The following is a 26449-nucleotide window of genomic DNA, read 5'->3' on the forward strand; positions in this document are numbered from 1 at the left end:
CGTGGCGCCTTAACTGACATTCAAAAATATAACATTTAAACAGGCTTTTTTAAAGGGTGATAAATCAATTGCGGTATTCGCAGTGAGAACGCTGTTTAAATCATATTATTCTGGTGTATCTTGGGCATTCAAAAAACCTTTAAGGGCAATTAAAAAAAATTTTTAAGTCCGCTGTAAAGGAGACGTGGCTATCACCGCAATCACACTGCAACATTTAGTCGTTTGGCTCTGGATCTAGATAGATGTACAAGTTTAGTTACACCCGGTTGACACGGTCGATTCAGTTTCTCTATTATGTTCATTCTAGTTTTATAGTTTTAAAGTTGATATGAAAATTGAGTATTTTGTTAAACTAATAACATGTAGAGCCAAGTACAAGTACTTCTAAATGTTGTATGAAGTGAAAAGGACCTCATTTTGAGAAAAGTCAAGAAAAGTCAAGACTGGAAATTTTTACGTTTCATCAATTCAAGGGTTTTAACTTGCATGGTTTATTATTTTTAACTGTGAATTCCGACTGATTCTGTGGATATTTTTATGGCAGTTTGGGGCATAATCCAGTAAGTGATGAAGCGTTCACAAATCTTTCTCTGAATAAATATTTAACGGTCTCCTTCTCCAACTTTCCATCACATGTTATCGTGTATTGTCGATTGAATATAGGATTGAACGGGCAGGTCAACAACTTGAAACAAAATGGCGTCGTTTGCATTCGCGAAGAATATGAGCATGCGCTTTGAATATGTAGAAATATGTGTACGCAATTGATTTTTGCCCATGACCTTCAGGGCTCAGCCAATATATCTATAAAGTCTACTCGTCGTATTGATTTTAGTATTTTCCAAAAATGACCACTTGGGTGAATGAACATAGTGAAAGCCCTGTACACTGCGAGTGCAACACACAAGCTTTTTAGGTATTGAGTATAATTTCAAAATGTAAAGTTTAAGATGAGAAAGATCAGTTTAAAGCAAATTAAGCCCCATAGCATTAATTACAGATTAATTTCCCTTTTTTACTATCTGCACCAAAGACATGCAAAATAAATATAACTTCCATGCTTAGCAAAAGAAGTTCCTGTTTGAACAAAAAATGATAAAAATGACTGCTCTTGTTGTGTCAGAATATCAGATCAAAGTGCCAAGTTTAGAGAATAAAAAAACCCAAAAAAAACCCCATCAATATAACAGTAAATTCAGTTTGCTTATAATTTGGCTTCTTTTTTTTCTTTTTTTCTTTTGTGCCCACCCCAGAGGTGCAATATTGTTTTAAACAAGATGACTGGAAAGAACTGAATTTTTTCCTATTTTTATGCCAAATTTGGTGTCAACTGACAAAGTATTTGCAGAGAAAATGGCAATGTTAAAGTTTACCATGGACACACACACACACACACACACACACACACACACAACCGAACACTGGGTTAAAACATAGACTCACTTTGTTTACACAAGTGAGTCAAAAATGGTCTTGGCCATTTGTACGTACATGTATATGAGTCAACATGGGAGTTGCAGCCCATTAACACACAAAAAAATCAAATCATTTGTGTTATTTTATTATTTTTTTGTTTGTTCATGTTTTATTTGATTTGATTTCATATTCCAGTGTTTCTGATGTTTTGTGTCATGTTTTGAAAGCCTATAGTGTCCCCTTTTCCCAGGACATCTATATAGTTTGCCTGAGAGAGTATTATGAACACTTTCAGTGCTGCTTGTTTTGAATGGCAGCAGCTGTTTTTCTTAATGACAAAGCAATACTGTGTGTATTGGCTGTAGTTGTAAAGACCACTTTCAAAAGAAAATGATGGCATTTAGAGAAGACACGGTATTCCTCAGCATATGATCAAAAACCAATGTTCTTTCCCCTCATGCTAACACACATTTTCGAAAAAAGCACTTTTCATGGAAACTCCCTATATTTCATCTGTGTGACACCAGCACTAACTCTTCTAGATTACTGCATAAATGAAATAAGATAAATAACTGAAATCACTTTTTCTTCTTTTTTGTGTAGACCACTTACAGAAGATAACAATGCCATTATAATGACCTTAGTGTAGTTTTTGTTCTATTGTTTTTTAATTTTTACCTTATTTTTCTACAGTCAGAACTGATGGAACAACTACAACGGTACAAGAAACTGGGTAAGTAAAAGAAAGAAATCAGATATTTTTCTGCCAAATACACATTCACATGTGCATGCACACATGCACAGACACTTCCTTTGACTCTAATGCAATTTATTAACACTTTTAGATGTTCTCAAAACTGCCAATCTCCAAAATCCATTAATTTGATAGTCATGTAACATACTGTGTGCAAAGACAAGCCTGTCAGTTTGACAAGTCTGGGCAGTGAAAGGAATAAAGCGAGATCTCAGTTCACACATACCAAAGATAAAACCTTGGACAGCATGAATACTCATCTATCTGTCCCATAATTGCTGGAGTGAAAAGCATGATAATGACCAAAGTATGCTGATGAACCAGCAAAGATTCAAAAACAGTGGTGGAGGAATGTCTCATTACAGTGCATATTTCAACTCATTTTGTGGTGAATGTTCACATACTGTTGCTTTCACAGATGAATAAACTTGCAGTGGTGTGTCTCTTTTTCTTTTTTCATGTATTTTTTCTTTTCTTTTGCAAGAACACAGTTCTTTTGATTTCAACTCGTTGTGTGCTGAACAGTCACATTTGTCGAAGCCTTTTCACTGAGGAATAAGCTTGTGAGGGTGTGCCTTTTGTTTTTGTTTTTTTTTTTTTTTTGTGTGTGTTTTGTTTTGTTTTTGGTTTTTTTTGTTTTTTTTTTTTTGCTTGAATGCAGTGCATATGCATACGTTTGATACAGAGGCTGGTGTTGTTTTCAGCTAGTGACGACTGGCAGGACGGCAAGGTGTCAGGCACAGTGTACAACGGGGAGGACAAACTGACCCAGCTGATGGCTAAGGTAAGCTGGAGGGGAGGTGTATGGGAGGGGTGAGGGGGAGGCAGGAGTGGGAGTGGGGGAGGTGACAGCAGGTGTTAAAAAGATAGATCATGAGATGCCAGGCTTTAAGTGGCTGACAGTTTTTGACATGACAAGGCAGTTGATATATGTTGTTGTGTGTATTAATGTGGTGTGTGTGTGGGTGGGTTGTTTTTTTTTCTTTCTTTATCTTAATGTCTTTTCACTGGTAAATGATATCAGACAGGGGGAGGGGGCAAGGGGTGGGGAGTAGTACATGTGTGTGCGCATGTGGGGGATGGATGGTGGAGAGTGGGGCGATGGGAAGATGTGTTGGGTTGACTGAAACAAGAAAAGAGACATAAAAAGTGGCAGAACTTAACAGGAAGAACTACGAATGATTGAACTAACTGAGAGTAAAGTATAACTATTTCAAATCTTCCTGTAACAGGATTAAGAATAATCATTATAACAAAAACATAATCAATCTAATGTAGGTACCATCTGGACTTAATATTTTGTGACTTATCAGAGTAATAGATAATTATTCAGAATATCTTCTGAGGACAAAGACATGTTTAGTGGAAACTGGTCAGTGAGTTTTTGAAAGACCAGTTTTGTTCTGGGACACTTGACGAGTATGTGATAGGCACTGTATGTTTTTGCAATGTTTTGTATGAAGAGCATTCAAACAAAATCGAAAATTAGACTTAAGATTAGTCTTGACTGGGACACAGATAAATTGTACAAGAAAACCATGGGGTTGCTTGCTGTAACTGCCTTTTATACAGTGACAGTACTATTGGCAGTCAGAATCTTATAACCTATTTCCAAGCCTGTCAAGGGAAACTTTTTCAATACATCTATAACACTTTTGTAGATCTAATGGTATACTGAAAAGGACTGAGCCTTCACAACTGCGCACTGCCTTTCTGGCAGCCTGATCTGCCTGCTCATTTGAAGAAATCCCACATTGCGAAGGCACCCAAATGAAAGTTATATGAGTGCCTTTCACCGACAAAAGATGTATGGCATATTCTATTTCGGTTATTGTATCAAGACGGAATTTTTTATTCGGAGATCTAAGAGCATGCAGCACTGATCTCGCATCTACGCAGAGGAGAATTTGTCTATCATTTTTAGGAAGATGTAAAATGTGATTCAAGGCCATAAGTATGGTAACTAGTTCAGCAGTAAAGATGGAATAATATTTGCCCAAGTGATACATTTTCTCGTGGCACAATTCTGGTAGTGTGTGTGTGTGTGTGTTGTGTGTGCGTGTATGCATGGGTGTGTGTGCATGTATTTTGTTGGCGCGTGTGCATGTTGGTGTGTGGGCTGGTGAATATTCTGTTGCTTGCTGTCAGAGCTGAGAGAGCAGGGTGAAGTAGAATAATGGTACTTCATGTCAGTGCAAAGATAGGATAACAGTGAGACAAAGAAGGGACACAAACATGAGTGGAGTGATGGCCTAGAGGTAATGCGTCTGCCTAGGAAGCGAGAGAATCTGTGCACGCTGGTTCGAATCACGGCACAGCCCCCGAAATTTTCTCCCCCTCCACTAGACCTTGAGTGGTGGTCTGGACGCTAGTCATTCGGATGAGACGATAAACCGAGGTCCCGTGTGCAGCATGCACTTAGCGCACGTAAAAGAACCCACGGCAACAGAATGGTTGTTCCTGGCAAAATTCTGTAGAAAAATCCACTTCAGTAGGAAAAACAAATAAAACTGCACACAGGAAAAAATACAAAAAAAATGGGTGGTGCTGTTGTATGGCGACGCGCTCTCCCTGGGGAGAGCAGCCCGAATTTCACACAGAGAAATCTGTTGTGATAAAAAGAAATACAAATACAAATACATAGAAGGAGGTACAGAGAGGGAGAGAAAGGCAGCTCAGTTCATGACAGTGTTCAAGTGAAGAGATGGGATGTTGAATTAAAATAAATAAATAAATAAAAAGGAGAGAGGGAGAGAGAGTGGATGATACTTGACGTCAAAAAAATTGTGTGGACGTCACTTTGTAAAGGAGATACGGTTCAGTTTGTATCAATTCTCATATAGATGAAAAGATGGGCTCAAAAAGATATTTAGAGGAAGGGGTGGAAGGCTTAAGAAAGAGAAAAACTGCATCCATAGGTTAAAACAAAAAGAAAAGAATGAACATGTATGTTTGATATACAACTAGTTGTGATCAAAATTGTAAAATGAATGAAGGTGAAGAATTGCTGGAAATAACTTTTTTGGTTATCAGTCTTCCATTTCATTACATTCTATTTAATGTGCTGAAAAAAATTGAATAATGTAAATTTTTATTCAGAATAATAATCACATTGATTGTATGTTGTTTTAACTCTCTCCATACGAACGGCGAAAGAGAACGTTAACAGTGTTTCACCCCAATTACCACCATCAAAATATTGCAAGCGGACGGCTCTTATACTGAAGAGGTGAATGTTGACAAAGAATACCACAATTCTGACGACGGAAGCTAAAGGTTTGGTCATTCAGACACCCACTGGACATCCGAGGTGTCTGTGTAGTGGAGAAGAGAGGACTGGCCATACTGAGTGAGTTAAAGTAATACGTGATGAGACAAAAGAATGGCATTAAGACAGAATACTTAATATAATAATCATATTGCTTTGATGTTGTTTTGAAAGTAACACATTATGCTACCAGAAAATGGCTTTAGACAGAATACTGAATACTGAATTATCTCCAGCAATGTTTATGAATTTATGGTGTGAAACTTGAACAATACATAAGAGTTACAGTCATTTATACGTGGTCAGTCATATGTATATAAGAAAGACATAATATGATTCCTTTTTTTGTGTGTGTCTGCAGACATATGGAATGTTTGCGTGGACTAACCCTCTTCATCCTGATGTCTTCCCTGATATCCGTAAAATGGAAGCAGAAGTTGTCCGCATGTGCTGTGGCATGTTCAATGGAGACAGCATGACAAGTGGATCGGTCAGTATGTGTTATGAAGTGTAACTGTTTGAAGTCTTTTCAGTGTGCATAAGCATGGTTGGAGAGGGTTTGATTGCAAATGGGAGTACTAATCCATGTGCTTGTTATTTGGGATAAGCTAGGGGAAAAAACTGCCATCTCATGTACTCGTAAAGGAATTTACATCAGCAAGCACAGTAGCAGAATTGAATATATATCTGTTTTAAAACATCAAACCTATGAATATTCAGTCCTAGAGTTGAATACATTTTTAACCATTTCCTTTTGTGACAGTGAGGCACAATAGCACTTACTTTAGTTCAAACCAGCACTGATTATTCACTCTGAAAAAGCCCAGTCCACATTGTGTTGCTGATAACATATAAGAAAACCCATGGCAATGATGTCATTACATGTTGATTTTGTGAATTCTCATTGTTCGGAAAAAGCTTGGACTTCATTGTTAACTGTAGAGGATAATGGGGAGCTTTGATAAACAGCAGGTGTTTCCATGAAGAGCATGGTGAAGCTTTCATCACCATCTGCCACACTTAATTAATGCCTTTTTGAGAGGCGTGCTTGTCAGAAGGCTGGCATTTTCATAAACACACACAAAAAACAAACAAACAAACAAACAAAATTAAGAATTAGGGAATGAATAGACCGTTTGGGCAATTGTTTGGGTTTTGTTTTTTTTGACTGGAATGAATAGAAGAAAAAGAGGTCCACACACTCTTGCACACATGCTTACACATGTACTAACACACACACACACACACACACACACACACACACTTATTCAGTTATTGGATCTATACATTAATGAATTGATAATGAATATAGTTAGTACGAAATGGTCAAAGAACAACTTGGCATAGCCTAACACTCACTCAACTACACACACACACACACACACAAGCGCACGTGCACACACAAACACACAGACACATACTCTTACATTATTCAGAGTAGAATAACAGAAAATGAAATTCAAAACTGACATGCTTCAAGACTCCTTTGTTGTGGAGCAGTAATTTCAAAAAAAGTTATTTATGTTGATATTGCTGTGTGTGTGTGTGTGTGTGTATGTGTGCTCTGTGTTTTCTGTTTGTGTGTGTATGTGCTCTGTGTGTACTGTTTGTGTGTGTGTGTGTTTGTGTGTATGTGTGTGCAGGTGACGTCTGGGGGCACAGAAAGCATCATGCTGGCCTGTCTGGCCTATCGCAGCTTGGCCAGGGAACGAGGCGTTAAAATTCCAGAAATGTAATGTTACAGTTTTATAAATGTGATGAAACTTTGCCTTTCTCATTTCACTAAGATACAGCAGTCAAGTGGGGCTCAGAGACCAAGATGAGAACTCTGGGCTGTTCATGAAGTTTTTGATTAGTAAGCAGTACAGTGAAAAGTCTTTTTTTTTTTTTTTTTTTTTTTAGACATATATATATATAGATATATATATATGTGATATATGGTAAATGTGTTCTTGATTTATTTGTGTTCATGTTTTGTTTATATTTTAATATACTTGTCAGTTACCAAAGAATATTGTCAAGGAATATGTTAATGAAGAGTTCTCAAGTTCCCTTATTTAATTGACTTTTAGCACTGTTGAGAGAAAGCACAAAGAATGTTGTTAAATTAGTTTTGATCACAGATCAGAAGGAAATCACATAAAATAAGTGTGTGTGTGTGTGTGTGTTTTAATCACGTATGAGTATGTGAGAATGTGAGGTTAATATTATGTTTGTAAGCAATGATAATTGTTATTTTATGATGGTAAAGACATGCTACTATGTTTGTAAAGCAAACTCTAACAGTGTTTGTATCTTTTCTGCCCCTCCCCCCCCCCCCCCCCCCACCCTTTTTTTTTTTTTTTTTGCAGGATTGTGCCTCACACTGCCCATGCAGCCTTTGATAAGGTAAAAATCAGGTTTGGTTTTGCACAGTTTTCACTTTTCTTGTTTTGCTTTTACCTTAAGAGTAAACATGCAGTGTTTGTGGACCCTAAAGGTACAGGAAGGGTTCTTAGTATATGATTGGGGTTTGGGGTTTGTTTTTTTTCATCATTAAATCAAGAATTTTTGTGTTTGTGCGTGTACATGTTTGCATGCTTGTGTGTGTGTGTGTGTGTGTGTGTGATGGCTTGCACCAGTATGTTTTACACACCCACACTATGATTGCATGAATCTTACTAAAATGCAATTATTCTTTATTGCACAGACACTCGTTACACAACAGTGTACACAAATGTAGCCAGTCAAAGTAGTTTCATTTCTTTGCTTGCCTGCATCACAGACATTTTCAAATCAGCAGTCCTGCACAGGTTTACAGCAGCAACATGGGCACACAGAGGCAGTGTTATTTCTTACAAAGTTCATGTGCATGTATGCAGAAATATGCATGGATATCATCAGCCATGGTGTCAGGTCATAGGCGTCACAGACAGTGGCTTAGAGTTTGTGGTTAAAACTCAGTCAGAGGCCCAGATATGGTTGTTGTTGTTTTTTCTCCTTGCAGCCATCTCTTTAGAGTTTTAGAAAGCAGCGAATTTGATGCAAGAAATGTTTATTTACAAATACTTTACTGCGACCCACCAGTGCAAACACAGGGAGAGGTCCGATTCCTGCCCTGTACAGAGGTAATATGCTAAGGGAGGTCACTGGCCACAGCTACTTTTGATTTCTCTGCCTTGAGCAGAGAAGTATTTTGCACAGAATCAAACCCCTGTTGGAGTCTGCATCATTGGGTCATGGTGGGTATGCCAGGTTAAATGTAATCTTTTGGAGAAAAATAAAGTAAAATAATATATCCATTGTATTGTTCATGCACCGACCTGTTATGTTGACCAGATTATGTATTTTATAAGCATCTTTATTGTTTCCTGCTGTGTGCAGGCAGCAGAGTTTTTCCACATGAAGATCACACATATCCCTGTGGACCCAGAGACACGTAAAGTGGACATCAAAGCCATGAAGAGAGCCATTAGTGGCAAGACTTGCATGGTGAGCAGTATCCTTTATTATTATTGCATGGGCCAGGCATCTGCTCTGTTTTCTTCTTTTTGTTGTTTTTAAGCAGATGTGTAGTGTGTATGGATTAGTCTGCCTCCTTGCAGTTGAAACAGATTTTTTTTTTTCTGATAGCAAGTGGTTATAAAATTACAGTCAGCTTTGTGTGTAGGTGTGTGTGTGTGTTGGTGATAATGTGTGTGTCTATGTGTTTGTATATCATATGTGAGAAAGCATGTGTACTGCCATGTTTGTTAGTAATAATCATAGAGTAATAAAACATTTCTTACTGTTATGTCTGTCAGTAATAATGGGAATAACGAAATATTTCTTACTAATATCTTTTTATTTAGTGATGATAATGATTAAAAAAAACATTTTTAAATCAAGCTCTTGGGTATGGTAAAGCACACTTAGCACATGTCTATTGTCACTTAAAATGGAAAGGTGTAAAATTGAAGACAGCACCTAATGTGGCTAATCAACCCAGAAAAAGAAAACATGACTGATGTAGTTTGAGAGGCATTGATACAGGGACATTCTGCCTCTTAGCAAGTGTAGTTTTGCGAAAGTTATCAGCGAAAACTGTATGATGAATTGCAAGAAAGACACATTCAAACTACTGGAAAAAAATTGTCCTGAAATTTTGTGTGTGTTTTATTTCTTTATCTGTTTATTTTCATTACTTTTTTTGTTGTTGTTGCAGCTGGTAGCTTCAGCTCCAGCTTTTCCTCATGGAATCATTGACGACGTTCAGGCAGTGGCTGCTGTGAGTATGCTTATTGTATTATTGTATCAAAGGTGTTCCTGTTCTCAAGTGTTATGATTTTATGTTTGACATGATTTTTTTGTAATATTGTTTATAATGATAATAATAATAATAATAATAATGGTATTTATATAGCGCTGAATCTTGTGCAGAGACAAATCAGAGCACTTTCGCACCAGTCATTCACACGCATGCATAATTCTAAAACTGGAGAAACTGAAGACAAGGAAGAGGCAGGGGAGGGAGGCTATTTTGGGAAGAGGTGGGTTTTAAGGCCAGACTTGAAAGGGCTGAGTGTGGAAACCTGACGAAGCGAAAGAGGAAGTTTATTCCAGTTGCAAGGTCCAGAGACAGATAAAGAACAGCGGCCAACAGTCGAGTGTTTCAGTCTGGGTATGTGTAAACAGAGTGGATCTGAAGCCGATCATAGTGAGCGAGATGGAGTGTAGAGGTGAAGGCAGCTGCAGAGATAGGATGTATTGTGGAGTGGTGGCCTTATGGTAATGCATGTGCCTTAGGAATAAAATCCTTCACTCGCCTGTATTTTCTTCCCCCTCCACTACACCTTGAGTGGTGGTCTCGAGGCCAGTCATTTGGACGAGACCGTAAACCGAGCTCCTATTTGTAGCATACACTTAGTGCACATAAAAGAACCCATGGCAACAAAAGGGTTGTCAGTGGCATAACTGGAAAATAAATACACCTACAGAGAGAAAAAGCAAGGGGGTGCTGGACTGTAGCATCAACCTGTTCCTGTAGAGAGCAGATCAAATTTCACACAGAGAAATCTGTTGTAATAAAAGAATAACACAATACAATTCAATATTGACAAGGCACTGTGTTGTTGGACTTCTGGTCCTGTATTCACTAGTGATCAGGACTCAAGGCCCTGTTTCAAAGGCATTTTTCTCTGATTTTCCTCACTTCACTCAGGTGTGAATGAGTACCTGATTTCAGTCTGGTTTGGGAAGGTTAAAACAGCAGAAGGAGAGGATTTGGACCCACCTACCTATGCCAAGCCCTAGACTCAGTCAACACGAATTCATTGCCCTGATGGTCATAGACCTTTTATCTTTGTTAACCTGAAATATTGAATTGATACATGATTATTTCTGTTAGTGGGTTATAATCAACAAGATGCACCTGTAGGAATATTTAACTGCTGTCTACATCTATGTATGAATATTACTTTTCTGTCATCTTTCCAACCATTTCACCTTCTGTCTCTGTTTCTTCCCTGTGTATTTTTTCTGTGTGCCTCAATCCTCTCCACCTGCCCCCACCCCCACTTCCACAACCATTCCTCCCAAAAGTTGTTTTTTTTTTTTAATCAAGTCTTGTAATTTACTGAGGTACCATTAACCTTTTGAACTTAATAATTTAAGTGTTTGTTAAAGTATAGTCTTGAAAATCTTCCAAAATAAAACATAAAACAAAATAAAAAAGCAAACAAACAAGAAAGAAAGAAAGAAAACAAGGAAAATATTATACCTTTCAATCATTGATCATCAAACTACGATTCATTATTCCCCCCACCCCCTCACCCAATTTATTTAATTTATTTTATTTTTTTAAGAACCCTTGACGTTGTATGTAAGCCAGGTATTGCTTTGTGTGTGCAGTTGGGGGAGAAGTACAACATCCCAGTCCACGTGGACTGCTGTCTGGGAGGGTTCCTGGTTCCCTTCATGGACAAGGCCGGCTACCCTGTTGATCCCTTTGACTTCCGTCTTCCTGGGGTCACCAGTATATCCGCTGACACCCACAAGGTGAGTGGGCTTCTTTTTAAAAAAAAGAAAAGAAAAAAGATTGATTGATTCATTATTTCAGTTTTAAGGATATGGATTCTGTTGGTTGCTGTGATGGGGTTGGTTGTGTTGGACTGCATTGAATGGTGGTGTGCAGTGTTCTGTTGCATTGCATGTTGTTGCATTGCCATAATATTCTATTTCTTTCTTGTTTTTGTTTTACTGTCTTAGCAGGTTGTGTGTATGTGGCTCGGTCGCTTAATATGATGGCACTGAGTGAGTATACAGGGTGGTTGAGTGGTTGATGCTGATGCATGAATGACAGTATTTTGTTTGAGTTAATCTGACAATACCTCTGAACCTCTTGTTTGTACTTGGTTATGCTTTGATTTTCTCCTGAAGTTATCATTATATGCTGTTTGTCAGATTTCAGCATGAATTAGCTGAGAAAAGTTCAGAAGGTTCATAGCAGTGCAGTTTGTCTTGTCCCCTGCACATCCAAGTCTGATGGCTGAAATGGCACTTTTGTGATTAGGTTGGCTGTGCACAATATGGTTTGATTTGATTTTACCCAAGCCTGATGACATTCTTTTATTCTTCGTGGTCTGTGGTTGTTGCATAGTTGTAACATACTACAATAGTCCTGCAAATTATTAAAGCCCCTCTTTGATTATGATCCTTTATACCTGTCTCACTTCCATTTCTACCACTCTTTGTGTTATCTTTATTCTTCCACAAATAATTGAAAGCTGCTCATCTCCTTTTACCATCAAAAGTCCATTGGATGTTATTCTTTTCAGTCCAATGGATGGTTTTTTTTTTGGTTTTTTTTTCCATATGAGTGTGTGTGTGTGTCTGTGTGTGTGCTTAACCAGCATGTGTACTGACAAAAAGCTGCTTAGTTATTGGTTGTGCTTATTGAAATAGATCTGTAAGCCTGAAATTGTGTGTGCATTCACTTTCAGTACGGCTATGCCCCAAAAGGCTCTTCGGTCATCCTGTATCGCAACAGAAACTTACATCGTCGTCAGTTCTTTGTCCAGCCTGACTGGACAGGAGGGATCTACGCCTCTCCCACCATGGCAGGTCAGTTAGAGGAGAGTGTGCGCTCATGCCTTGATGTCTTGGCACTAGAAGAGAGTGTGTGCTCATGCCTTGATGTCTTGTTAGTGCACAAGTTCCTGCTTGTCCTTACCCTAGGTCTTTACTGTCAGAATACAGTATGGAAACATGACATGTATATTTTAGTGTGAAATAGTTCAGCATTGCCTGTGCATCTTGTACTTTTGTTGTGTATTGCACTTACATGATGTGAATGTAGTATTTGTTGTGTCATTGCACAAATTCAAATGCGCTTTCCTATCAGAAATGGTCTTCTGGGCTGGCTGGCTTGTAAACAGCATGGCTGAGTGGTACAATGGACCTGTTGAGCTGGTTATGCTACAAGTACCTGAAGTTGGTGTTGTAGAAGTTGATACAATTATCATTCATCATCTGTATTGAAAAGAAAGGCCTAGTGATTCATTATCAGTACTGAAATAAAAAGGCTCAAAGTCTTTTATGCCCTGCTGTCATTTTGACATCAGTCTTAATTTCCCCTCCACTTTCTTGCTTGAGATGAGTTCCTGACAGTCTTTAGTGTTGGCAGATTTAAAGGGGACTGTCGTTGGTGGGTCGCAGCAGTAGTCTTCACTCAGTCTTGCTCAGAGACCAGGTGATTATAGTCATCAGCAGGTTGCTTAATAGTTGCTGTCCTGTGTATTTTGAATCAGACAAGGCACAACTAAAAGCCACAGGAGTGACTCAGCAGCAACACATGGTTTCGTCTGGTATGTGGCCTCCTGACAATCTACATTGACAGCTCCTGTTGTCTGCTGGCATTGGGGTTGTGGCAGATTACCGGGGTGTGGCTTTGTTGGGGGGAATTGGGATGAGCAGCATTTAACACCACTAGAATGGTGCAGATGAAAGGACAGGGGGGAAAAGAAAACATTTTAGTTATCAGGGTGCCTTGACACCTGGAAACTGGCCACACAGTCATAAACATTATGTGGAACGATGCACTGGGGACTTCAAGTAATTTCATTATGTAGAAAGGTGCACTGGGGACTTGAAGTAATTTCATTATGTAGAAAGATGCACTGGGGACTTGAAGTAATTTCATTATTTGAAACGATGCACTGGGGACTTCAAGTAATTTCATTATGTGGAAAGATGCACTGGGGACTTCAAATCGTTTCATTCAGAGCTGTTACTCAAAGATGTAAAACTGGCAATGAAATGGAAATCATGTATTTGTAAACAGATTTTGTCCCTCCAAACCTCATGTTGTAGTATGCATGTTTATGTTCATTTATTCATTCATGTGTGGTTTGTCCGTTGGGATCGACGAGGACCATCTAGTCATCCTGAGGGTGGGTGGGTTGGGCTCTGTGGGTGCGTAGATGACTGGTCAGGCCAATCCGCTCCCGGAAGGTTCTGATGCAGTGTGGACAGGGGATGGTGGCGGCTGTCGGGGACTTGCTGGCCCTGCTTTTCCTGGCCTGTCTGCGTTGCTCTGCTGCAGCGATAATGTTGGCCTCACAGGATTTGGCGCCTTTGTGGACAGCTGAACGCCACTTTGGTCTGTCCATTGCATTCAGCTACCATGTGTCATGGCTGATGTTGAAGGCCTTCAGAGAAGCTTTCAGATTGTCTTTGAAGCGCTTCTTTTGGCCTCCATGGGAGCGCTTGCCATGTTGGAGTTCACCGTACAGCAGTTTCTTGAGGAGCTGGTGGTCTGGCATGCGAACTACATGGCCTGCCCAGCGCAGCTGGGCCTGCATCAAGATGGTGTAGATGCTGGGCAAGTTTACACAAGTGAGCACCTGTGTCAGGGATCTTCTCTTGCCATTTTATGCCGAGAAGTTTTCTGAGGCTGGTGGTATGGAAGTGGTTCAGCTTTTTGGCGTGGCGTTTGTAGACCGTCCATGATTCACATCCATAGAGCAGTGTGGTGAGAACTGTGGCCTTGTATACTTTGAGCTTCATCTCCAGGGTGATGCCTCTCCTGTTCCAAACGTTCTTATGGAGTCTGCCGAAGGCAGCGCTGGCTTTGGCGAGTGTATCACTGAACCACAAGAGTGAAGTGATATCAGTATTAGTATCAGTAGCTCAAGGAGCCGCCACTACAAAAAGAGTTGTTCCGGGCAAAATTCTTTAGAAAAGTTCACTTTGATAGCAAAACAACTACACTTACACTTACAGACAGAAAAAAGAAAAAGAAAAAAGAATTGATCTGCAGTGTGAAGATGAGCAGCCCAAATCTCACACAGTTCAGTTCAGTTCAGTTCAGTTACTCCAGGAGGTGTCACTGAGTTCAGACAAATCCATATATGCTACACCACATCTGCTATGCAGATGCTTGACTAGTAGCATAACCATTTCACACAGAGAAATCTATTGTGAGAAAAAAAGTAATATGTTACAATACATTTATGAAGAATACTTTGAAATCTTTCAGTTTCTTAACATACCGACAGATCTGTGGCAGTGTTGATGGTGTATTTTGTCCAACAGGCAGTCGAGCAGGAGCGGTCATTGCTGCATGCTGGGCCACCCTGATGTACTTTGGGCAGAAAGGATACGTGGAGTCTACCCGCTCCATCTGTGCAACCACCCGCTACATTGCGCAGGAGTGAGTGACAAAGACAAGACAAGACAAAGATGCGTTTATTTCAGGAAACCCTATGGTGGGGGTAATTGAAAATGTAAAGTACTTCATGCAACTGTACAAAATATGAAAACATTTGGCATTGTGCCCACAACCCATTACAATGGCCATACCCACTGATTGGTTAAGAGATTCATTTTGGGGGAAAATACAAAATAATAATAATAAAAACTATGCAAACATGTTCAGTAGGAGAAGAAAACTTTGGTCATGGTTCGAAAGCTTTATGCGATGTGAAAAAGGTACAGAGAATTAAGCACGGGACTTCCTCTTCTGCGTTCGTGGGCTGCAACTCCCACGTTCACTCATATTTACACAAGTGGGTTTTTACGCGTATGACCGTTTTTACCCTGCCATGTAGGCAGCCATACTCTGCTTTCGGGGGTAAGCACAGACAAAGGCACACAACTGCGAGCGACTGCCAACGTTCATTGCCTGATTTTTAATCAAACTTTATGCAAGTGACTCCATTGGAAAAAAAATTTTCAGTATATGACTCAGAGATTAGGTTTTCTTCTGTATTTACAAATTGTATCAAAAGATCTCACATAAACATAGAAAAGATAATAAAAGAAATGGAAGAAAAAAACCCATAATGATTGCAAAAATAATGTTCACTTTAACAGTGTTGCATTTTACCTGCAATATCCACTGCATCAGCAGTCTTTAACATTTGATTTTGATTAATTGTATTATTTTGATAACATATTAAGCATGAATTATTCTGAAGTTGCCAATTAGACATTGTCTTTAGGTTTTGTAACATATTGTGTCCTTCAGCAGAAGTAATTATTTTGTTACAGTTGATTTGCATGTGATGACTGAAATAAATCTTGAATTTATATTCAGAACTTTTGTTTCAGTCTAATGAAGAAGAAAGAAAATTACAGTCATAATCTCAGCACCGCTGATACATGTTTGAAAAGCTATTTAAAGAAAAAAAGAAAAAGAAAAAAAAAGTCTGAGCAAAATTGATATATGCCATTTGACAAACCGAAGACTGGTCCAGCAATACCTTCCCTTCTCCGATGTCCAGCAATACATTTTCATCTCTGATGTCCAGCAATATATTTTCATCACTGATGTCCAGCAATATATTTTCATCTCTGATGTCCAGCAATACATATAATCACAGATGCAAGTGTACAGATGTTACATGAGTGGTGCTGAAGATGATTCTGTCCTGATTACTTAAACATGTATGTATCTCTTAAATGATTTGGGGGGTGGGGGGGGGGGGGTCTGTATTGTGAGCATGAGCAACATGACAACATGTTAATTTCTCTTTGAAGACAATAAAGTTGACTTGTTGATTTACACTGCCTCCTCTTTGCATGTTCCACAGACTGGGGAAGATAGAAGGCATTGTCATCTTTGGCGAGCCTAAAGTGAACGTTGTGGGAATCGGGTCCGATCGCTTCAACGTCTTCCGCCTGTTTGAGATGCTGGTGGAGAAGAAATGGATCCTCAACTCTCTGCAGTTCCCTTCTAGGTCAGTCTTCTTCCATTTCTTTTTTTTTTTTTTTAAAGATTATATATATATATATATATATATATATATATATATATATATATATATATATATAATATCTTTCATGTTCAGAAACTCTTTCTGTGCCATGAGTGCAGCAAGTTTCTCCTCCTCCTGCCCAGCTGTGCTGTCAAGTGTGCATACAAACGTGTGCACGTAAACAAAAAATCATTGCAGAAGCAAATAGTGACAATGTGGCATGTGAACAAGCCTTTTGAGAATGAGGCCAAGTTAGCAGACTGAATAAATCATTGAAATAGCTAGATGAGGATTCTCCATTCTGGCACATTGCTCTGTTACTAGCATACTCTTGAATAGTCAGAAATGGATGGATCTGTAATACAAGTATAATAGCCATAGTTACTTTTTTGTTGTTTTTTTTTGGGGGGGGTGGGGGTGGAGTTGTAATTTTTGGTATTTATCACATTTGTTCATGTTATAGTCACTATGGTTTTGTTTTTTTCCCAGCATGCCAAGTTCCATTCAAGTGGATGAGAATTTCAGCAACACATCTAGTCAAGAAACAGTTTACTGATGGAAAATATGTTTGCTTATTAAAAAATGTTGGTCATTCCCCCTTTTCATTCACTTCTGACATGGCTTTTATATTGTTTGGTATAAAAAAAAAACTGCCAAAATATAAGCAGTAGAAAGTGCATTTTAAAAATTCTGAACAGTTTTAATGAAAAGACATTGATGTAGAACATGAGTAGAAGTTAAACTGATATAATTATTGTTCAGAGGGGAAAAAAACCCCACAAAAAACAAAACAAAACAAAATAAAGCAAAATAAAAAATCAGTATTTTGTCCATTGTACTAGCCACTTTGGTAGCTTAATGAAAAATTGGTTTCTGACACCAAAAAAAGAGTGAACATCTTTTTTAATTGCTGTTCTGATGGTCTTCGTCAGACACAACTGACTGTCATATATATGTACGTCTATGGTTTTATTTTTGTTACAGCATTCATCTGTGTGTGACCAAGCCCACTACGAAGGAGGGCGTGGCAGATCAGTTCATTGCTGACGTCAAAGACAGTGTGGCTGAAATCATGAAGAACCCCACAGCAGACTGTGGTGGAGCGGTCAGTATTCAGTACTAATGTGTGTGTGTGTGTTTGTGTCACTCTGTGTGTGTCTGTGTGTGTCATTGTAACCGTGTGTGTGTGTGTGTGTGTGTGTGTGTGTGTGTGTGTGTCATTGTATGTGTGTGTCATTGTAACCATGTGTGTGTGTGGTGTGTGTGTGTGTGTGTCACTCTGTGTGTGTGTGTGTGTGTGTGTGTCATTGTATGTGTGTGTCATTGTAACCATGTGTGTGTGGTGTGTGTGTGTGTGTGTGTCACTCTGTGTGTGTGTGTGTGTGTGTGTGTGTGTGTGTCACTGTAACCATGTGTGTGTGTGGTGTGTGTGTGTGTGTGTGTGTGTGTGTGTCACTCTGTATGTGTGCATCACTCTGTGTGTGTGTGTGTTTGTGTGTGTGTGTGTGTGTGCATGTGTGTATGTATTTGTGTGCATACTTGTAAATAGTATGTGTGCTCACATATCATTTGCGTGTGCTGTGTGCCTGTATGCATATGTGTCTATTTGTGTATATTTGTATATATGAATAAACCTAAGTTCAGGCAGGTCCATTTTCAATGATGATAAGTACATTCTGTTCATTGACAAAGTTAGTGAGTGGAAATTTTAATGGCACTGTTAAGAAAAAAGGAAAGAAAAAAGTTAGATGACCATTCTGTATGTGCAAGCATGCCTTGCTTGTATTTTTGTTTTCATGAACATATCTGAAATTATTTTTCAGAGAAAATCAATGAAACACGCACGCACGCACAGAACATTTTGTCAAAGCACCAAGTGATTATTTTATTTTTTGTTCCACCTTTTATCTCATTTTTGACCAGTAGCATGGCAAAAGTACAGGAGAATCAAAAAGTTTACCTACTTCTTTATCAAAAGAAACAGACTGGTGATGATGATGACAATAAGAAGAATAGGAATATTAATAACAATAATGCTCATTTTAATTACACATACTTAACCGTGACCCAACTAGTGCAGACTCCGGCAGGGGTCTGACATTCCTGTCCTGTGCAAACTACTATCCGCCATTTATACTGCACTTACCCTTTAGCTCTGAGCGCATTTAACAATACATTAAGTATGAACAAGACACAGGAATATAGTTTAAAAAAAACCAACAACAGAAACCAACAACTTTTCATTGCATGATTCTTTGTTCACATAGCTCATCAGCATATCTTGTCACTGATTCAATAGGGAGCAATTTACGGCATGGCTCAGAGCATTCCTGACCGCACCCTGGTCAATGAGATTGCTGGCTGCTTCTTGGAGGCTTGCTACAATACCACCAACACACCTGCCGCTGAATGTACCCCCAATGGAGAGCACGTTGCCAATGGACTACCAAACGGTGCTGCTAACTGAAGGCTGGAGGACAGTAGAACTGTTATAACTGTGAGCATGAGCAGTGAACAAAAGTGGATATTTGGTAGGGAGAAGCTACTTCTGCTCCTGAGATTATCATCCTGTTTGTGTGGACATTGCTTATGACTGGTGTACATAGTTTGTGAATGTGAGAGAAAAAAAAGAACATATGCTTATTTTGATGTGCATGTAATGTAAAAGTTCATGACATTCATGAGGTATAGTCTACCATCATTGTGTGCATTTGTGAATCATTATGTGTTTTGATATTATGTAAATTAAATGTATGAATAAAGTGAATTTTTCTTATTTGTTTTGCACATTTTTCACATTGGCATATATGTCAAGGAATCACCGGTGTAATTTAGGGGAGGGGTGGGGGTCTTCTGTTTGTTCACAGTTTATTCAGATGATATGTGAATCAGGTGGTATGCATTCCACAAGGCACAAAATAGTAAGAGCTGTCAGACAGCTTTGGATTAGATATATTGTTTATTTTTATCAGTACTTGTATGTTAAAAGTTGTTGATACAAAAAACAATATTTTATCTTCACCCTTTCTTGACTGTATTGCATACCAATACATGCTAACTTACGAGTGGATTCTTTTTTTCAAATGGCAGTGTTATGAATTCTTTTGCTTGTAACAGGAAAACAAAAAAGCCATTTGCCCCTTATCACAGATGTGTTAAAACAATGTTGCATTATGTAGCTGTATTTATGATGTCACAAAATTTCACTTGTACAGAGCTGCTGTTTGTTTCTTGTCCATGCAGTTCACATCAGCTATTGATTACATCAAGCATGTCAGTTCATTGGAGAGAAGGTGTTGGACCGACACCTGTACAGTGAAGATTATTGTCATGAGTACTTGTTGGCAAAGCTGGAATTGTTATTGGCTGACTCTGCTATGTCAGTTTGTTTTCATGAGCTGTTCAGCTGACTGACAGTTGAACAAAGGAAATTTGTTGGCTACTGCAGTTTAAGTGAAAAAGAAAAAGAAATGTCTGTGTGCCATATCAGATAAAAAGGTTTGTGTGTGTGCACACTTGCATGTCCACTTCCTTTTGTGGTTTGCTGGGTTGTAAGGCAACATGATTTGATGAAATTTGTCTGTTTAAAAAGTCAGTAAAAGACAGCTGTTGATTTATTTCATTTATTTACATAAAAAAGCTTTAGCACTGATCCTGATCTCTTTCTTTGCTACAGTGATGTGCAGATGCCAATGTGACCTGCTGTTTCTTCATGTCACAACAAGTAATTGTTCACATGTACAAATCTAAAGGAAAACACTTTCTATTTCCTTCAGTGTACCAAATGAAGAGCATGTAGTGTTCTGATCATGTCTATTGACAGCAGGACTGATATTGTAGTGTTCCTTATTGTTTATCCTTACCAGTGTTATCTGCAGCCATGATATATCATTTGTTTTTCGACTTTTCAAAAACATAGTAATTTGTAAGGTTTGTTTTTGTTTTATGGATAAAAAGTTTGATGTTTTCTTTCTGTAATAGATAAAATTATGCAAACAAATGAGTGTTTAAGAACTTGCCCTAGTTTGATAGGATAATTTGAAATGGAGTGAAACAACACACCTTTTCAAAGTTAGCAACTTACGACCGCTGACACAGAGAAGAGGGTACAGGCCACAGATCTGACATGCTTCCACAACCTGTTCGGCATCTCCTACAGAGATCACATCACCATTGAGGAAGTGAGAAACAGAAACAGGCAAACCATCAGATCACATGTAGGTCTCCCAACTGCAGTGAAGAGATGCCAAGTGAAGTGCCATAGGCATCTATTACAATCAGCAGCTCTTGCCAAGACAGTCCTGTGAGGCACAGTACAAGCAGTGAGTATGAGAGGCAGGCAGAAAAAGCGATGTGAGGACAACATCCCAGAACAGACAGGCCTGAGACTAAGAGATGTCCTATGAGAGTCAAGATCAGGAAGAGAGAGAGAGAAGTGGTTGCCAGGTCATTTGTGGTGCCCCCACATTTGGAGACTAGAGGATAGACGAGACAAGAGAGATGAGAACTTTCACAATGATAGTGTAGACCTGTACCTGTCTGCCAGGTCAGGATGATGAGAAGAAATTTTCATATTATGATGCCACCTCTGAAGAATCACAATTTGTTCAGACATGCAAGGGAATTCTTATCTTTCTCTTACTGGCACCAGTATATTGCATGGTGACTTCGTTTCAGCACAGCTGGGTGGTCTTGACAGTGATATTTACAAAACTACTCTAGATTTGTATTTGAAAGGAAAAGGAACAAAATATTTTGTTGCGCAAAAATGACCAAAGGATTTTGTGTTGAAAGCATGTATGGTGACATTGAATACTGAGCTTAGAAATAATGTTTTCTAAATTTTACATTGTTTGATACCTTTAGTTCTTTTGATTCTGTGATTTACCTTGGCTGATGTGATTTATGTAGTTCATAGTTTCATTCATAGTTTCATTTTCATTATGGAATGTCCATTCGGGTTTACGGTTATTCCAGTGTATGATACTCATGTATAGCAAAGGCTTCTCCATTTGAGGTATGCTTCCATTTAACTCATTAAGCTTTTCTTCCTTGTCACTGGCATGTTGTTACGCTGTATTGTCTTAATATTTTTAACAGTGACTTTAACTATGTGCGTGCAACAAAGAATGACATTGTACAGTATTGTTTACAGGTTGCTGAATCAATGCAAATGATGAAAATGTCAGTGATGTTCACATTGTCATGAAGTTAACTTTCAGTGGATGATATCATATCATGATTTCATCTTGACAGTGTCTGTAAGTGGGTGTGAACAAAGCCAGAGTTTTGAGAACAGGTGTCATGTGGAGATGACTGATTGCTGGAAGTGTGCAATGTTTTTACAGTCCTTTCATAACTTCAGGTTTCCACTCTTTGCCACTGAAGAGTGGTTGCAGCGAATGAAAGAACTCTGGAAGAGATATCCAATCCATGTATATGTCACAGAAATGTAGATGATTATTTTAAACTTTTACTTTCAGTTGTCAGTCATAGCTATTGACATATACATTCATACACTCAGATCATGCTCTGAATTTAACCATTTTTGTCCATTATTTGATAATGACTTTCTGATGCTACACATTAACTGCCTCTAAAGCCATAGGCATATTTGGGTAAGCATTTTTTGTCTTACATGAAAATCTGAGGAAGAATTAATCATAGGTATTGATAAAACTTCCACGCACATACTCGGTATACTGTGTTAACATTTTCTACAAATCATTACTATAAGAACAACAATAACTGAACCCACATGGCAATGCTAGGGCAACTTTCAGTCATAAATAGTATGGAGAATACAAAATTTGATTTGATAAACGTTCATGCGAGTTTGAGGACATTTTCCTGTTGTTTAGAAAAAAAAAGCTATTAACTGTAGTAAAATGCTTCCAATGTTATGTAAACATTACCTTTGCATGGTAATATTCCTAATGATATAGAATATTTCAATATATGATGATTACAGTGCATTATGTGTTTACTGGTGTATGTGCATGTATGTGCGCGTGTGTGAGAGAGAAACGCATTGGGTTCCCATTTCAAACTCTGAGACAAAAGTTATATTTTGTATGTAAGATGTTTCAAAGAACTGTTGACTAAAATGAAAAAAAGAAAATATTTGGCAGGTATCAAATAATGTTCTTACCTTCATTCACAGACAGGTGATATCATAAAGCCATCACTTTTGGTCATATCATTCTTTTGGAAACATGAAAAAATGAAAGCTGGATGTTGTCCAAGCATTTGGTACATTTCAAGCATTTAGCAATTTAAAAAAAAGGAACTTTAAGTTTTATTTTAAAAAGGAACAAAACAACAGGTTTTTCCATGCTTGTTTTTCAATCTCATAATTTATTTCTGCTGTCTCATGATCTCCCCTGCTTTTCCCCCTTCTTATCCAGTATGCATATGCTCATTGCTAAACTGCTTGCTTTTATGACACTCCATCCTTTTTACTTCTTTTTTTTTTATAGTCTGTCATGTCATGTAAGATTTTTAGCCAAGTTTTGCATCTTGTCTACATGCATTTTAATTCAATTGTTGTCTAGTTTGTTGAAAGTTTGCCTCATTGTTTAGTGATATGTTTGATGTGTTTGTGTGGTCTTTAAAGTGCTTGAGTTCTGGCAGTTTGAATGAAAATCTCTAGGCCTAAATGTGGATACATGTACTTGACTGAGCAGATGTCTGTGCAGAAGGCAGATCATTCAGAAAAGAGCTCACTAGATTTAGAGTATGAATTTGCTCCGTAAAGATATAGATAGACCCCAGGATGAAAAGATCATGGGATGTGCCTTAAGCATATGTTAAAGCTTCATGCAACAGTAATGTCTTGAAGTTGTCTTTTAAAAAAAAAGTTTTTGGAAGCAGCATTTTTTGCGCTTGAGATGAACAATACTATAAATGACAGGCATACATTTGTTGTTCTTTCATACCCGCTTGTATGCCTGCCTGACATCGTCTGCAGACTATGCATTTGCATCAGTTTACCTCAGATGCTTTCTGAGCTGTAGCTTTTGTTCTAAGTAACTGCCATTATTTATTCACTGGAGCTGTTTTATACAGTAGGTCAGTGAAAACAGCCTTCCGCTTTGTGACTGCCATAAAATTTTAATTGAAGTTGTTTATTGCCATCCTTATCCCAAAGTTCCATGAGATTTTTTTTTTTTTTTTTTTTCCCCCCCCCAGAATTTAGTCAGCACTAATGGTAAGAAAATGGCCTAGTTTGTGTTGGTCAATCAAAGTTCTAATTTCAAGTAAATTTTAACTGGTGTTTTGACAAGTATAAAAATGGTTTGTTTCTTTCTTTTACACTGTTCTTCAATGTAAATGTTATAAGTGTGGTGAAGATTAAGTTAAGAATATGTAAAAAAAAAAAAAAAAAAGAAAAGAAAAAAGAAAAAAAGATTGGCCAATTAAAAAAAAAAAATGTAATGTCAACATGTGGCAACAACGGGCTGTTTTCATATCATATGTGTTTCCCAAGTAGATAATCAAATGGTTATTTAAATATTTACTTGGATTCTTCCATGATGTTTTGAATAATATATTGCAGATGATTTTCCTTTCAGTCTCTGGATGCATTTTGCGTTTCTTCAGAAAGTTTAGGGTGACGTTCTTTCCGACCATCAGGGAAAACTGTTCCATAGTCTTCACTGATCAGGTGGCTGCCAAGTTCCGAGTTCTGCTTTTTCATGTGTTGGTGCTGTCTGTGGTGGCACTTCCCAGTCTTTATCATGGCTGGTGTTTGCACTGTTTTAGTCCCGCTTCTGTGTGATGTGGAAATGTTTGCACTTTATCAGATTTTTCTCTTTTTGAGTTCTTGCACAATCTCAGATGGGTAACAACTTTTTCTCAACTTCTTCAGACTTGTCACTCTAAATGTATAACACACAAGTAATCATGTCATATACCAAGGGGAAGTGTTTGGTTTCTGTTTTGATTTTTTTTTTCTGCAAACACAACTTTTTTCAACTGTAATGAAGGGAAGATATGATGACAGTATCTCAGAAATGTAGGAACTGCTGTACATATTGCACAGTTTCTGCCATAGCCTTCAAGTTGATGCCGGCACAGTACAAACCACTGGTCATGACTCTTGGATTACGGGTATGTTCAGAAAGATGAACTGTAGGTCTGTTCATCCAAAGAGCCCCTTGGCCTTATAGGGTATCAGATACACTCCCATCACAGCCATACTTGTACACTATGGTGTTGACTGGTTGGCTGCCGTATTGGCTACTGTTGCCCTTTTTTCTTCAACTGGAATTAGTTGATCATCCAATCATATCCAAATTCGTGTGTGCGTGTGTTGTAGATTTTGCCCTGTGGTTTTGTTTGATTGACTTATTTTGATTTTTTTAAAATTTCTTCATCTTCTGGTTTGTGTCTCCTGTTTTTCTGCTTCTTTCATCTTCTTTATTATCTACTTTCTTACCTCCATCCCCTTACCCTTCTCTCAATGAATATTCAATGCAAATTATATTATTTTACTGCCATTTATATTCAATTTGATCTCTTCGAGTTTTTGCTGTTCTGTCTTTTTTTTTTTTTTTTTTTTTTTTTTTTTTTTACAGGGGAGGTGGGATGGGGTCTTTTTATGGTCAGTACTGTTAAAGTCACATTTGTTTCTTAAGTTTTGATAATTATTTGGGCGGAGACCGGATTCAAACAAGCTTTGAATCTGGTGCAAAGAAAGAGGCATATTGTAACACAAAAGACTGCAATATGAAAAAGAGAAAGAATTTTAAATAAAATGTTGATAAAATCAAAAGAAAATACCCCATTATTCTTGTTTGATTTTTGTAAGAAATCGGTTCTACCTGCACATTTTTAGTCAACTAGAATGTTTGTGACAGTACTTGTGCATAATGTTTATGTTATGTAGCTGAACATTTGTGGATATCATGGTGAAGGTGGTGAACAATAAAATTCCTGGGTATTTGCAATTTGATTCATATTGTTTGTGAAAACATTTTAGTGTGTGTGTGTGTGTGTTTGCATGAGACAATGACAATATTTTTAATGTCCATACAGCAATGAAGCCCTTCAGACACGGGGGATTTACAAACAATTGTGAGCAAAAGATACAACACATGCACACTTTCCCTCACTCTTTCTCACCCTTTGTCCCTTCCCCCTCCCCCCACATGTGGAAAAGGACAACACACCACCCTAAAGATTCCATCCTCTACACTGAATCAGTCACTAAATCCAGTTTCTTTTTTCTAATTCACATTGCTTGCACAAAGTATTTTGCCAGACCTTGCACATTTTCATTACTGCAAGATGAAATAATTACTGAACAAGTTTGTCCAGGAATTTAACAAGATGATTCTAAAATATAAGTTATGATTGATATCCTTGTTTGTTGAGCAGTTGAACAAAAACTGAAGTTCATTCTCAGTTTCAGTTTCACAAGATGGACAAATAGTTTCTTACCCTTTTTCCTGTAGAAAACCATTGCTTGGAATTCCTTAATCCGCTTACTCATACTGAAATCTTATAAAGTTTCCTCTATGTCATTTGCTTGTTATTAAAGTATGGTATTTTTTGCTTGGAAATTTTATATATATATATATATAATATATATATAATTATTCTCTGCTTCTCCACTGCCAGTTCTGCATCTACAAGAAATAAATCTGTTTTTTTAATTCCACAAGAAAGCCATTATCGTAGCTAACACCATTGCTCGGCCACACAATGCCAAAACTATCTCAAACAAATGTTGTGCACATTTGACACCTAGCTGGTATGACCAGACTCCTTTTGCATTGGAAGCAGTACATA

The 26449-nt window shown here is 38.0% G+C and overlaps 1 protein-coding gene across 1 annotated transcript in view; it reads left to right on the forward strand.

Moving 5' to 3' along the window:
* Positions 1-25610, forward strand: part of LOC143288781 (sphingosine-1-phosphate lyase 1-like) — a 44345-nt gene extending 18735 nt beyond the window's left edge. Inside the window, exons 4-16 of the mRNA XM_076597413.1 lie at positions 2110-2149; positions 2875-2954; positions 5800-5928; positions 7082-7170; positions 7790-7826; positions 8802-8909; positions 9622-9684; positions 11307-11453; positions 12398-12518; positions 14991-15108; positions 16490-16636; positions 17639-17759; positions 18954-25610. Of these exons, the coding sequence (XP_076453528.1) occupies positions 2110-2149; positions 2875-2954; positions 5800-5928; positions 7082-7170; positions 7790-7826; positions 8802-8909; positions 9622-9684; positions 11307-11453; positions 12398-12518; positions 14991-15108; positions 16490-16636; positions 17639-17759; positions 18954-19121 (1368 nt within the window). The 3' untranslated portion in view covers positions 19122-25610. The remainder of the gene's footprint in view (positions 1-2109; positions 2150-2874; positions 2955-5799; positions 5929-7081; positions 7171-7789; positions 7827-8801; positions 8910-9621; positions 9685-11306; positions 11454-12397; positions 12519-14990; positions 15109-16489; positions 16637-17638; positions 17760-18953) is intronic.
* Positions 25611-26449: the final 839 nt, after the last annotated feature.

The sequence above is a fragment of the Babylonia areolata genome, chromosome 1 (genome assembly GCF_041734735.1).
Source record: "Babylonia areolata isolate BAREFJ2019XMU chromosome 1, ASM4173473v1, whole genome shotgun sequence".
In the NCBI taxonomy this organism is placed as follows: domain Eukaryota; kingdom Metazoa; phylum Mollusca; class Gastropoda; order Neogastropoda; family Buccinidae; genus Babylonia; species Babylonia areolata.